This window comes from Leptinotarsa decemlineata, unplaced genomic scaffold (genome assembly GCF_025532065.1).
Source record: "Leptinotarsa decemlineata unplaced genomic scaffold, Ldec_3_MD MMD2_tig00000035_RagTag_RagTag, whole genome shotgun sequence".
Lineage (NCBI taxonomy): Eukaryota > Metazoa > Arthropoda > Insecta > Coleoptera > Chrysomelidae > Leptinotarsa > Leptinotarsa decemlineata.
This window is the reverse complement of record NW_027412540.1, coordinates 23,519,181-23,534,905: the sequence shown is the minus strand read 5'-3', so window position 1 is coordinate 23,534,905 and position 15,725 is coordinate 23,519,181. Positions and strand designations below refer to the sequence as shown.

Here is a 15,725-nt window from a genome sequence, read left to right as displayed (position 1 = left end):
GGTGTTAGCGGATGTTCCTGCAATTCTGCATCTCGACTAGAACCCTTAGGTTCCAGTCGAGATGATGGTAAACGAGCAGATGGTATGTCTTTCATACCATGGAAATACGGTAAACCTACCGAAAGTTCGAAGTCTGCTGGAACCTCAGCATTGTCTGGCAAAAATTTGAAACGAAAAAAATACCAAAATCTTGGTAACAACTATCTGTTCTATCCAGTAGCGGTTGAAACTTTTGGTGTTTATGGCCCGGAGTCTCTACCTCTTTTCTGATAGAAAGAATTAGTAATGATGCTTCTGTCCTTGGGACTATTCCTCCTTCACATAATTTGGATGAGATCATGCATTGCCCTCATTCCAGTACGGAACTGAAATCTCTTTGAAACAAGCCGATATATGTGGATATTCATCAGTCTTTTATCAAAGTTGATTCGCAAGTGATTGATCCACCTTCTTATTTTTCAGTGCGGTCAATGGTCTTGCCCCCAAATATGAGTTGCAGTCCTTGTGGTTCTGGTTCCCTTTCAGTGGAAGAGCTTCATGAAGCAAGAGTCGAATCGATCCCTCTACGAAACCCATCATCACTTGGAAGGATCGATTGCAGCTTGAGAAATGGTTCTTACGCAGATTCTGTGAAACATGTTCTTCCTTACGAATCAGTAGACATTTGTCCTGAAAATCTTGAGAAGAAAATTGGATTAGATAATTTAGGAAACACTTGCTACATGAATAGCATTTCACAAGTGTTGTTCATGACGAAGAATTTCAAGAACGAGGTTTCAATGATGAACAAGAACGAGAATGTTCTACTTATTTACCAAACACCTGTTCATGCAGCTACAGTTTCCCTCCAACCGATTACCTGGAGTCTTTGAAGTCCACTAGATACTCGTTAGGACAACAAGAGGATTGTTCCGAATTCTTGGCGTTCTTGTTGATTACTTTTCGTGAGCAAAACAATAACAGAATCAATATTCCTGACTGCTCTGGATTGAATGATTTCGTACAGTCTATCTCGTCTTGTGTTTGTAAATCTTTTGCTGGAAAAATCCTCAATCTTCAAAAGGTAGCAAAAACGTATGTGCATTTCTGAAACTTCAACTAGCGTTTCCTAATATGACTAATAACCGGTCCGTGCAAAGCTTATTGTTGAATTATCTGAAAATAGAACTTTTAACAGGTAATGATCGACGGTATTGCTAAACAAGCGCCAAACTAACTGACTGTTATAAAAAAACAAATATAGCTGAGGCACCAGTCAATCTAATAATAACACTGATGATCTTAAAACATGACTCAACCTCTGACGGAAGCACCAAACTCTTACGAAGGTTCGAAATAGATGAACACTTCAATCTAGCAGACCACTATTATAATCATCATGCGGTCATTGTTCACTGTGGTTCTGGCGTTGAATCTGGTCATTATTAGGCCTTGGTCAAAGACGAAAACAGACTGGTTTAAGTTTGACGATAGTCGTGTGACTAAGTGTTCTGGCGATGTATTGAATTTATTGGACTCTCTAGAGATACTCTACATTTTTTGTAGACCTTGAAAAGGTCTGCAAAAGTGTTTCTTTTGTGGAATGAATGAACATCATTATTATCAGTATATCAAAAATGAAAAAAAATTCAAACTCCATTATATCATATAAATGTCCTAGTTTTTACAGGATTACTTCAGAAAAGGGAATCACACTATAGGCAATTAGGGAAATTGACTTGAAAACTGCTATCTTTCCTCAACGTGCATTAATATACGATAAAAACAACGAGTTAACGAAACTAACAAGGAATTTTCAGTGACTATACAATTCAAGGAAGCCTTCACAGTTTATTTTTATCCGGCAAGTGTTGAAGTGGAAATTAGTGCCTCAGGTGAAACTCTGTCTGTATGTCACCACATCACTTGAGTTTTTTTTTATTTTGTTGAATTTGAAAACCATAATCACAGTTGGGTACATCGAATAACACACCAGTTTCAACGTAGATTTCCTTCTCTACTGCAAATCTTTTAAAATAAGTGAACGGTCATTAATTTTGGTCTGTTCTTACGGTTGAATATATTTTTTTTAAATCGTCTCTGAAATATCTACTTTCCTAGGTCTCACCAAATTGTGAATTCGGTCAAATTTAAAAAATTGAAGAAGGTGAACTGAATATTTGTGACATTTAGGACCACTGGTATCTTAATGTGGTCCAACACCGTGACGAAAACAATTTCGAGCAGTAGGGATTTTCGTATTTGTGAAAACAATTATTTTTCAAAGTGGAATGTTCTGTAAATACTTTCAATCATTCGTGGCACTCAACTTAGTTATTGTGTGAGCGTAAAAATATTTTTTTGTCAACCTCTACAAAAAATGACATTTGAAGCTGCATCCTCACTGAGTCGACATAGGCCTTTTCATCATAAGACGAGCGCAAGCGTAGCTGTCATATTAAAATGGCGGTAATTCAAAACATTCATCTGTTTCATTCAACAATGTCTAGGCAAGGAATATTATCTCTACAAACAGATAAATTATTGGAAACAACCATTGATGGTGCTTCACTCGTTAATAATTCAGTTGAGGCTCATAATTGTGAACAATTAAAAGGGTGGTTAAAACGTCATGGGACCCGCAAAAAGGAAAAATAGTGAGCTGATTGAAAGGTGTTGTATCAGCATTTGTTTACTATCTAAAAACATATAAAAAAAAATAGTATTTAGAGTTTTATTCTCATTAATAATGTCAATTTATTTGATGTAATTGAAAATATATTTCAGTTGACAAGAGTATAACCTACTTGTGGAACTAATAAATAAATCAAGTCATTAATATTTTGAGGCTGTACATATGACATTATTAATTAGACAAATATGGAGCTTCTTCTTCATTTTTCACGTTTTCCAACACGTTGTTTAGACTATTGTCATCGGCGCAGATCAGCAACCCTCTTAGACGAAACCGGCGCAGATAGTCTATCAATAAAACAGAACGGAAGATGGAAATCCTCAACAGTCGTCAGGATTGCATTCCTAATAAAATAATCGTATGAAAAAGCATTTTAGCAACTGAAGCGCTCCAATAATCCAATATAAATATACAGTGCGGTCCATATGTATGGAATAAATTCATTTTTAGCGTTATTATGTACTATGTGAAAAACACCTGAAAGAGGTGGATTTTTATTCTCAAATTGAAAATTTACAGTATGAAAATATTATCCACCTCCAGCACCCCTTCTGAATTATAAGGACTCCCTCGAAAATTTTAAATAGCAAAGGGGGTCGTGTGGCACCTTGTTGGAAAGGGATATTAGTCCTCTGCTCAGCACAAAAGTTTTTTGAGTCTACAGTTAGCAAAATTGAAAAAAATTTCGTGAAACTGGACATGTAAAAAATATTGGAAAACCAGGTAAAAATGTTCAATTTACTGATGAAAAAAAGTTGGAGAGTTTCGGAGTTTGAGAGTTTTGCATAAAGAAAAATATCACCCCTGCAAAGTTTAGTTGGTTCAGGAGTTAAATGAAGATGATCCTGATAGAAGGCAAGAATTCTGTGAATTGATGATGGACAGAATGAACGCAGATTTGCAGTTCATAAACAAAATAGTGTTTTCTGATGAAGCGACGTTTCATTTAAACGGAACAGTTAACAGACAGAACTGTAGATATTGGAGCAGAGAAAATCCTCACTGGATATGTGCGATTCACACTCAATATCCTAAAAAAGTTAACGTTTAGGCTGGTATCATTAACAGTAAAATTATTGGCCCTTATATTTTTGAGGGCACTGTTAATGGTGAGGTTTATCTAGATTTTTTGATTAACTTTTTAGTGCCTACATTACAAATACATTTTCCTGATGTTAATCATCCAAATGAGATATATCGAACTATTTACTACTAACAAGACGGAGTTCCACCGCATTTTGCACGTACAGTTAGAAATTATTCAAACGAGGTTTTTCCTAATAGGTGGATTGGAAGACGTGGAACGATCGAATGGCCGGCTAGATCCTCCGATTTGACTCCTCTCGATTACTTCTTATGGGGTTATTTAAAATATGAAGTATATTTGGATAGACCAAACAATATTGCTGATTCAAAGTTAGGATAACGGAAGAAATTAACAGAATAACCCCCGAGGTCATACAAAATGTTGTACGAGAATTCCAAAATCGCCTCGATTATTGTCAAGAAGTTAATGGTGGTCATTTTGAACATTTAATTTAATTGTAAAGAACATTGAAAAATACATTCTAAATATTATGTGGCATTATTATCTTCATTCTATGTAAAGTTTTGTGATACCTAGAGACATTATCAAAATTTTACATCATAAAAATCAATTTTCTCAGTTATGATTGCACCAAACTTAAAAAACTATATATTGCTGAACAGAGGACTAAAATCCCTTTCCAACAAGGTGCCACACGACCCCCTTTGCTATTTAAAATTTTCGAGGGGGTGCTTATAATTCAGAAGGGGTGCTGGAGGGGGATAATATTTTCATACTGTAAATAAAAATCGACCTGTTACAGGGTTTTTTCACATAGTACATAATAATGCTAAAAATGAATTTATTCCATACATATGGACCGCACTCTATGTATAGCTTTGCGGACGACAGCACATTTGTCCCTTCATCACATTTGGATTCCAGGACATCAGCTGTGGATGCACCTCTTCACCAGCACCAAAAGGTTTTGAGGTTGAACTCAGTACACCTCGAACTTCACTGTTGAGGAAATCTTTCATCTGGAGAACTGAGTTTATGTGAAATAAACTTCCTGAGAACAGAGAGATCTTCTTCATAGCAATAATTGATCAAACCGTTCGTTCAATATTCATTTGCGAAATTGATTCAATTTTGTAGTATATTGAAAATAATGAGTTGTTACATTAACAAATGAGAATTCATTTTGTTAAAATTTATTAAAACTATGTTCGAAGGGTGAGGCGGAGCAGAAAATAGGTGAGTGATTACTTTCATAGAGGTTTATTAAAGGAATATAATGAAACGTAATTTTTCGTAGAGGTCAACAAAAAAACTAATATGCACTTCGGGGAAAACTGTCTATTATCTCAACTTTGCTATCCCTGGCTCGAGTAAAAAATAGACCAGTTTTTGGTAACATGATAACTATTCTGGTGTGTGAAAAAATTATTTTGTTAAATTTGAGGAAACCGCCAACCCGTACCATGAGATGTTGGATAATCCTATTTATCTTCTCATCCAAATACAAATCCGTGAAACCGTATTTCGAAAGGAACGAATAGACTACATGTCTCAATCATCGAAAGAAATTGATTTGGATCTTCCGCGAATAAACTATTCCATTTATTGATAAAAGTAAGATGTTCCAGTCAACATCTATTTGTTATTTGTGTATTAATCATGTCGGTGTGAATATGTGCTAGTATTTAGGATGTTTATCTCAAAATGAAACAGAGGCTCGCGTATTATATTTTTATACTAAAATCGAACTTTTCGTAAATACGGTTGACAACAATAAGTTTCAATTATTTGAAACATGTGATTTAATGATTTGAGATGGAGCATGAAATAATCGTGTTTCTATTTATCACTAAGTATTTCGATCTTGAATGATAAATTTTTGAAGCTTATCTTTTCCAGTCAGTACTTTATGTGTTGTGGTGTGCATCAGCGGACAGGTTTTGAAAAAGATAATGAAAATGTTCAACTCAAACAAACTGTGCACAGTGAAAATTCTTTTGGTGACGACAGTGCTGTTACTAGTGATTTTCATTGGAGTTTTGGTGCTCAGTTTTGTTGGGATGCCTTTAATCGTCGACGACAAGATCGCTCATGTAAGTTCATTTCTACCACCACTTGCTTTTTTGTCGTTTCGAATAATACATCCATAGACTGACTTATTGGGACAATAAATTTGGTTGAGTTGTTCATGAACACTTATTAGTTGCAATCCTTTCGAAGAGTGAATTTAAAAGTCGCACTGAATTCAAAATTGGTGTAATAATTGTTAGAGTAGGGGCCTGAATGGTCATTCATCTGAGAAATGATGAGCTGTTACTGTTGCTTCCGTGCATTGACTGATACTAGGAGTTTCCATTATACACTTCATCGGACCAGAACGTTTCATTGGCATCGCTTTAGGCTTTGCCAAACAAAGGTTGAACACCTGGATGGCAAGACGATTTATGGACTTCTGGCAGAACCTTCCAGGATCGGCTCACTCCACGGCGTTTATTCACCCTTCGAAGCTTGATACCAAACAGTTGTTGGACAACAGTAGGGATGAACTACGATGTCTAACAGACCTTATCACAGGTCACTGTCATGTGCAGAGACTCAGACTGTCGGAAGACAGTGAGTGTCACCTCTGTACATGATGAAACAGCAGAGCACATACTTTGTGCATGCCCCGCTGGGGACCGAATCAAGTTTTTAGAGGTCGGCGGAGCCGTACTCTTACCATCTGACTTGAAAGACCACTCACCATACAAACTTATCAGCTTCGTTAAGAAGCTGTGTTTATTTGGTCGAGTGTGAATAGGTGTGAGCCACAATAAACCCTCGCAGGTTGCGGTGGAAGGTCGAATAGACCCACTTACTTTGGACCTTATCTAACCTAACCTCCATTATACAGCCCTATTTCCTTTCGATAACTCTTCAGTAGTTCAAATAGTTGGTAACCCTGTTATTATCCAGAGTTGACACCTGGTCAAACAGGCTTTTCCTTGTTCATTCCAAGGTACAAGGTAATAAACTTTCGTCTGTCGGATATGCTGCAGAAAAATGTTGGGAAGACTAAGACGTATACCCCAGACTCCACTGACTTCCTCGAACATTTCGAAGGTATCACTTATTGGAGCCGAATGATTTTCTAGTTAACTTCGATATTGTTTCCTTATTCGCAAATGCCCCACTCGAGGAATCCCTCAGCTACATAGAGGATATTTTTCCACTAGATATCAACTTATTTCGACATTTACAAACGACAACTTATTTTCAATGGAATGAAACTTTCCATGAACAAGTTGATCAAGTCACCATGGGCAGTCCACTTAGCCTATTGATGGCGAATTTCTAAATTGAGAAATTTGGAGAAAGTGTCATTCAAACTTCACACCGAAGCACTGGTTGAGGTAAATGACAAGTTCGTTGTTTGGAGCCATGGAAAAGAAGAACTTTAGAACTTCCCAAATCATCTGAATAGCTCACATCCATAAATCCAGTTCACCATGAAATTAGACACTACCTTTAGTCATCAAGGAAGGTAATGAACTAGGCCATAAGGTGTATAGGAAAAAACACACACAAATCGATACCTAGATAATGGATCCAATCATCATCCAGAACAGAAACGAACCTTTATCAACACCCTAGTGAACAGAGCTTTGAGAACGAAATTAAACACCTAACAACTGTGTTACAAGCGAACGGCTACGACAGAAAAGACATAATCCGCGCTATTCGTCCAAGGAAGAAGAGGAACATCAGTGAGTAGCAACTCCAAGGCAATGTCTATCTACCATACATAGTAGGTGTCACCAACCAACTGTGATTTTGAATATGCTGGCACCCATTATATGAGACCCAGTACAATATCGAGATAATTTAGCTTCTCTTCATGTAGCCTGTGTGATTTGTTGTCCTTCATTATTCATAGAGAGCTACGGCTTTTGTACCACTAATAAGCTTCAGCCTGCCATAAAGAACTTCTAACATGCAACTCAACCAAGAACTCCTCCAACAACTCCATGGGGTGTCCATAAATCATCCAGTTGGCTCACAGCCATGTCTGTTCCCTTGTTTCCTGAAAATGAATGGTGTCTTAGGAGTAACCATATGAATATTGTTACGAACATTCTACAACAATTGATCACACTGTACAAGTACAGTTCACTACTACACTAAACTTCACACTGATTCTGAAATGTCTATCGCCTCATCAGCCCAATGCTCATTGCACTTTCCGAATTTGATTGTCCTACGTCGCGGTATTGCTTCTCTGGAAGCTAGTGGAACAACTTTAGAAAAGACACGGCGTTCTAGGACAAGTGTGGCTGCGCGTGACCTTGACTAAGTTGCAGTCGTTCGAAGAAGACCAGCGCCAGTCGGCGTTACTTTTTTTCAGGGGATGATTTACAAAATTATTCTCAGAAAATCTACAGTTCTCCAGTTCTTTTCTCAGATAGTCCCTTCATAAATGTGGTCCCTTCATAGATGTTTCCCTCTGTGTGTTCCCAGGTGAATTTTCCCAGTACTCTTTTGTTTTTTTTTTTTATTGAATTATTTGAAGTTGGCGATCCGTATCAAAAACACTCCAGAGCTTTTTTATTGCCTCTAATTCCTGAGTGCTCTGGCATCCAGTATAGAGTCAAACTATTCCAATATAGCCTGGCTGTCTGTGAAAATATTGATCCGCTCATTTTGTTGAGAACTCAAAATAATATTATTTGCGCATTACAAAATTGCATACACCGAGCAGATGGTCGTGTTGTCAATTTCTTTCTGCCGAATATATTCTAGCTCCCGTCGTAGGTTCGGTTCCCGACCCAGCATGTGTCAAAAGTGTACTTCGGTGTTACGTGGTCCTTTCGTGAAGAAATATTCACATTCTTCTCTAACAGATTCTCAGTGCATTAGGATTCATTTATTTTTCAGATTACGGAAGGTTGATAATTCAAAAACATAAAAAACCGTGGCTCTTCCACAAAAAACGCTTCTCTATTCTTAGAATTTCATATTACCAAAATTCCAAAATATTCAGGAAAAATTTTTTTGTGTTTTGATTTTTCAATTTGAATTATATCCTGCAAATATTATTTATTCTATGTAATCCCCAATTTGTTAAGGGCTTAATTCACCAACGAAGAAAAACGAGAAAAATAAGAAAGAATGAAGTTGATGATAAACCATCATATAGTAAGGAAAAGTGCAATTTGTTTTCGATTGTTTCTTCAAATAAATCCAGTTGAAAAACATAAACTATTATCCAAACTTTTGTATTTTCTCGAATATCGTAATATGCAGGTAATATAAAGGTATATATAAATACAATTATGCCTCAGGGGTATTTTTCAAGTTACAATTGAACAACACATATTTCACTGTTATTACTTTCTTGAAAAACTCCTCATTGGTCTTAAATTATTCAAAAACCTATTTTCTATGAAATCAATATAAATAGTATAGCAAACGAAGATAATCGAGATGATTTATGAAGATCTGTTTTACTATGTGACAGTTACCCTTGAAATCGAATACTTTATTCAAAGAGTGCCCAAAATAACTGTGCCAAAACTATTTTTTGAGTTTGGTGATCGTAGTCTGTAAGTCTTTATACCTGAAGTATCGTCTACAACTGCGGTAAACGAAGAGGTAACAGATGAGTTTTGAGTTTACTGCTTTATCGTCTTTAATAGTGTCTACCGCAATTGCAGACGAACCGTCAGGCATAAAAACCTGCAGACCATAGGCAGCAAACACGGAAAGATTTGCCACATTCGAAGATAATCTCATCAAAACATCTGACCATGATTTAGATAAAGTAGCTTGAGTCAGAAACTGAAGACCTATCTTCATGATATTTTTACCACCTTTGCCTTCCATAGTCGCTTTATGGAAATAGTAGTGCATGACAAGTCTATCGCGCAGGACCTGAGATCATTGCGAAATTGCTCTTAGTATCACGAGCACAAGCGGCGTCAGCCTATATCCATATCAATAACGCGACTTCACGAGTTATTTAAACACCAGGCTGCTTCATAATACAAGAAATATCAAATTCATTGGGATAATGAGAAAAGAGGAAATGAATCCACTCTTAGTCAGAAAATGAAAACAGGCCGTATTTATCCTGGACCATACCACCGTTAAAAGATGAATCCTTAGTTCGCACAAGTTTTGATTTCTGAGGCAAATTTTCTGGAAAAAACTCTCCACAGTCATCGCATGATACCTATCATGTACGTAAACCCAAACATGGCAAGTTGTTGATGGATTCCGCAAGAAATTGGCTCTCCTTCGAATTCACTGAGCCACAATAAACCCTTGCGGGTTGCGGTGGAGGTTAGAATAAACCCACTCACTTTGGACCTAACTCAACCTAACCAATGCAGACCGACCCGCAGCTAGAAGGAATCCGGTATACATCGGGTGTTGCTAAATGTTCCCTGGGGGCTGACCTGAGATTTTGTCTGAGAGTTTTTGTTGGCCTAAATATTGGTTTCACGTCGTGTTTCTCTAAGATTCTCCCAATCCGGTCTGTAACATTTTTAACATAGGAAAGGCAAGCTTTTCCCTTGACCAGCCTAGTTGGGGTTACTTTGTCGTTCTCTCTCCTGGCTCATATGACCTGCCCAAATTCTCCTTCGCTGTACCAAATCCCTTTGAAAGCATTTTTTTAGGTGATTGAGTTCTTTAGGAAGACTCTCAGGTTCGCAGATACGTCGTGCTCTCCCAATCAAAGATTTCATGTTTCCTTCTTGAGTCTACTTCTTTTATCATGCACGTTTTCATAATATACAAATGATTTTGATGTCGAAAACATGATATTGATATTTGTAATTCATATATGCGTTCAATTTTGCAATTAACTGATAAATCCATAAAAATATTAGCTTCTTTAAATTTGGAATTGAGTGTGACGAAAGTGATCGTCATATCAACCTCGATATTGTGGTGTTGAACGAGACGTCAGCTGAATAAGCCAGTGTCATTAGTTACACTTCAGGCGTTGTCTTATCACCGCCATGAAAATATAAAATATGAATAATCATTTGTGAAAATGGAAATTGCAAAAAAACCAGCTTTCACGTTGAATTTTAGTTTCAAGGTTTCGTTGTACGATAAGTAATTTGAACCAATAGACATTCTAGAACGATTGCCACCAATGAGGGTTATTTCTAAAACCGTACAACTTCAGTATTTCAAACAAATATTCCTATTTCCGAAGAACCTATTCAGGCCGTCATTTACAGGAAATAGTCTGGATCGGACTTCCTGGACTATAATATGGATCGTGGAAAACAATAAAGAGAACTGGAAAATATGTTAGCTGATATTTGTTCCAAATAATTAATAGGTGTCTGAAGTGTCTTTTTCTCAATACGGAACATTGAGTATTAGTACAGTGGGTACTTTTCAGGTGAAGCTGTTTCGGCTAATGAATAATGGGTGAGTTGAAATCTTCACAAAATAATCTGATTAGAATTCCATATCGTCTCTATGGGATGGTATTGTTGCCACTGTTATCAAACCTTGTGATGGACCAGTCATCTGAAGAGAAATAAATTTCAAAAATATTCACCGATTTAGTTTTTTTTTAGATTAGACAAAAAAATGTATTACTCATGAATAAACAAAATATCGTTTCCCTAAGTACAAAATATTCATTCAAAGTATATTCCAGCGTTATCTGCGATGAGTATTTGCAATCTATTATGTTTAACCTCACAACACGGTTGTTTAGTCAAAGCTATATATTGCTGAAAATTTGTATAGAGCCATAGTTCATCATCCTGAACCACTTTTGTCAGTAACCTTTCACTCTCAATGTCGACTTGCAACTGAAAAACGAAAATGTTCTCTCAATTCTCACCAAATAGAGCTTAATCCGACAATACACAATTTTTGTGTGGCTGAAATAGTGATAGTTTTTATCGGAGCGGCTTGAAGATCCTCCAATATGGGAGAAGGGGAACTGTTGAGATCTTGAGTTGGAGTAGGTGGAACGCTGTTTGATTTAATTGGTTCTTTTATTTGGTTTTCCTACAATTCCAATAGATCAGCAACAAAAAATTGGGAAATACCTATATATATATATATATATATATATATATATATATATATATATATATATATATATATATATATATATATATAATATACTATATATATAATATACTTCGCCAATGATTTCCATTCGAATTTGTAAGGGGTTTAGGGATTTATCTTTCTTTGGATCCGTTAGAAAATGATTTACTCGTTTAGTGTACAGCTTTTCAAAAATTATAATGAAGCACTTTCACAGATATTTGATGAATATACAGGAGCAATTTTATTGAGAAATGTGTGTCCATAAATATATAAAGCTGCATCCAAATCTTGCCTATTCTCAATAGTGTTGTGAATCATGCCCCAAAGAAAATAACGCCGGCTGTCACTGGTAGCCATAAACCAATTGTGACGTAGCTGATAGCGCGCGAATGTACGATGTTCGCTGCAGTTCTGAATGTAGTGAGAATATTGCTACGGGCTTCGTTGGAATTCCGAGGAATGTTCCAGCGACTTCGATTGCCAAATATAAGCGCCATCTACTCGCCCATCGAGACAGTTAAGTGAAAGTGTGGTACATGGAGCGATCTATAGGACAAATAATTTTTGAAGTTTTAGTTGAAGTGTTTGTTGTATTTAAAGTGAAATAAAGTTAAGTTTGATAATTGTTCAGTGTAGTCAATTATTGGTCAACGTAACAATAGTTTCAATGCTCCTCACCAATTTTTTTCTCATATTTGTCTATGGTTCCTTTATTTTCTTCTCTATGTGCAGATTGTACTTCTAGATCTTTCCTGATTTGTATAATTCTCAGTCTCTTTCCGGAACTCTTCTGATACTTCTGAAATCTTTTGTTTTTTTTAGTACCCAGTACTCACAGCTGAATGTCAGGTTAGGTCTATATGTAGACTTAAAAACATTCGTTTAGATATTTCATGACTGTTCATATAGTAATATAGAAATATAGTTGGGAAAGAAAAGTTTTGGCTGTCTAAATCTCCATCTTTATACAAAAAATGTGAGAATCTAAAGGAAAAGAAGAGAGCACTCAATTTCAAAAAAGGTAACTCACAAAGATGTGTAGATCATGCAAAGAATTATACGAAAGAACAATTCTTTCGAAACAAATACTTTCATCTGAACACTGAATTATATAAAAAACCCCTCTATTCAGTTTCTATTCCTAACATCCGTTATGGAATTGAATCAGATGTCATTCACAGGATTGCTACACAATATACTAAATGAAAGAGATGAAATTTCACTTACATGGAAGACTGTCATCCTCACTGTAATAGGGGAGCCCAAGCGGGGATTTCGGGATTTACTAAAGCGCGGCAGATTAATATACAGGGGGATACCTTGTACCTGGTTGAGTACCTCCACCAAATATGAGCCCCATATATAATGCCGCCCGTGAAGGATAAAGGATCAGATTAGTAACAGAAAATTGATCATCAGAAATTCTCGAGCGCGTCAGATTAAGGTAGAGTGAGTTAATTACATGCTAGAAAGTGTATATTCCCGTAATCTGACAGTTTGAGAGTGACGTAAAGAAAGGGGAGGGCAGCAAAATTGTAAAAAATATTCTGATCCCTAAACGCCTAAACCAACGATCGTCGAAGAGTTCGTCAAGATTCCTGGAAACTTCTCGGGTGGAATGAGCTGGCGCTCCGTCCAGTTGAAACCACGAATCCCTATATTCCTCTAAAGGCAAATTTTCAAGAAAATCGGTTACAGTCGTCCTTAATATTTGGAGATATCTCTCTGCATTCAGTGTGTCTTCATGAATAAAAAAGCTAATTTTATTGTTCTTCAGAATACAGAAAACATTCAGGTCAACTTTTTCTTGAAATCCCATTTCTTTTGTAACATGAGGATTATGATCAGCCCAAAAATGTTTATTCCTTCTATTGAAAATACTATCCCTCGTAAATTTTGATTCGTCGCTCCAAATTATTTTTGACAAAAATTCCCGATCTTCCTGTGTATGAATCAGAAAGGATTCACAAAAATGCATTCTACGTTCGAAATCTTCTGCTTTTAGAGCTTGAACTTTGGTAAATTTATACGGATGCATTCCGTGATTTTTCAAAATTCGTTGTACTGAAGCATGTGATACACCTAAATCTTTTTCTGCACTGCGAATGGAAGCTTCTGGATATGCATAAAAATATGCCAAAACGTTAACAGTATTGTCCTCATTTTGAAGTAACAGGTTTTGGTAATGTTGAAGGCGCTTTTAACATGGAGCCATAGTTAAGGAAATTATTTTGTAATCTCAAAAACTTCCTCTCGTTCATTGGTGTTAATTCAGGATATATTTGGTTGAATTTTCTACAAGTTCTGGCAATGATTTGATCACACTGTCCGTGTATAATAAATAATTTCATATGAACTTTGTTTGAACTGTGATTTTCTTATATTCATTTCAAATTATATATTTCTTTCTCGAAGGTTGAATTTAAAAACGGCGTTGCTGACACTCCGCCCATTCGCCTCAATATTTTTTGTATGTTCTCACTTTAGGTGAATAAAGACGTTTTTTTATTATTATTATAAAACGGACGACTGTTATAAGCAAAACTTGGCAGTATGCAAACACTTGATTTTTGAAAAATAAAGGAAGTAAGAACCACACTTACATCTATTTTGAATCAGATAATAACAGAAGATACGAGAGGAGTAATTTAAACTTGGAAATTCACAAGGAATCGAGTGGACATTTCTGAACGGGTGAAAGAATGAACATCAAATATAATCACCAACCACATGACAACGAAGTACATGGACATCTCAGTAAAAATCGTAAACCGTGCATGGAGAATTAATTATGAATGGGTCAGTAAAAATACAACAGAAATACAACCGCAAACATACAAGAATTTTTGTTGATAAAGATACCGTCTAAGAAAGAATTGCTTACACAAAGCAGTGATCACCTCAGAACAATTACTGGGTGATTCACCGGAACACAGAAGACAAGCAATTATTGAAGTACATGGAAGCTGAAAAGAAATAATTATTTTTAAGTTAAAATGATGCCTGTTGGATATAATTCAATGTCCGGCGTGGTATTAGCCGGGAAAGAAGTTGTTTTCCGGCAAGTATTCACCAGAATGTCCTTTGTAATTACAATGGAATAGGTTCTACTTCCAAATATAATTTTTTTTTATAATTATATCAATTTTATGCCATAGAAACAGAGAACTAGTGTGAAAAGTTTTCCGCTGATTTAATCAAAGTTTGAATCACCTTGTAATCATCATTAACATTATTTCAATGCCGTAATTTATCGAATGAATAATTCCAGTCATAGCTTAATTATCAATGTTATTATAAACATTTGTGAACTATTCTGACATCAATTAGAACAAACAATTTGAACATAACAAATCTTATTTAAACTCATTGGACCAGAAAAACAGCTAGCTTTTTTTTCGAAAAATGTATTCAATCAAATATATGTTATATCAAGAACTAAGTTAATTTCAAGACAATATTCATCATTACATTACATTACAAAGAGAAAAGTAATATATAAACCTAATCAGATAATTGCCTTTTGATCTTTTCAATATTCTGAAGACATTTTCCGAAATTATTTCTTCTACTTTTTGGAAAAGATTATAAAAATTTTACTTTCAACATTTATGCCATGCTGTTGCATCAGAAAATGTATTCAACAGCACCATAACTTAGTAAATATCAATTGCCGAACATTTCGTTAGTGACTAAACGCTATCGGTTAGCCAATCGAATTTGTATTTTTCCACCAAGTATTATTTCGTATTGTAAGTACTCGTGTCTATGTGGATTCTATAAGGTTGTTTCAAAAATTGTGTCCGTTTCAATGTTATATGTTTTTGTGGCTCCAAATCTCAATAAATACTTAAATACATAATTTTTATATCAACATTTGTTCACAAACAGGATTCAAAGCTTCAATAATTCCAATTATTATATGCGAGAGCT

At 35.7% G+C, this 15,725-nt stretch overlaps 1 protein-coding gene across 2 annotated transcripts in view; it reads left to right on the top strand.

The window, feature by feature from the left end:
• Window positions 1-1,816: 1,816 nt before the first annotated feature.
• Window positions 1,817-15,725, top strand: part of LOC111512565 (sensory neuron membrane protein 2) — a 53,860-nt gene continuing 39,951 nt past the window's right edge. The window contains exons 1-2 of one of the 2 annotated variants that reach the window (XM_074172062.1): window positions 1,817-1,888; window positions 5,622-5,815. In XM_074172062.1, the coding sequence (XP_074028163.1) occupies window positions 5,675-5,815 (141 nt within the window). In that variant the 5' untranslated portion in view covers window positions 1,817-1,888; window positions 5,622-5,674. Of the gene's footprint in view, window positions 1,889-5,418; window positions 5,816-15,725 lie in introns of those variants that run through there. The other variant, XM_074172061.1, reaches the window with a different exon arrangement.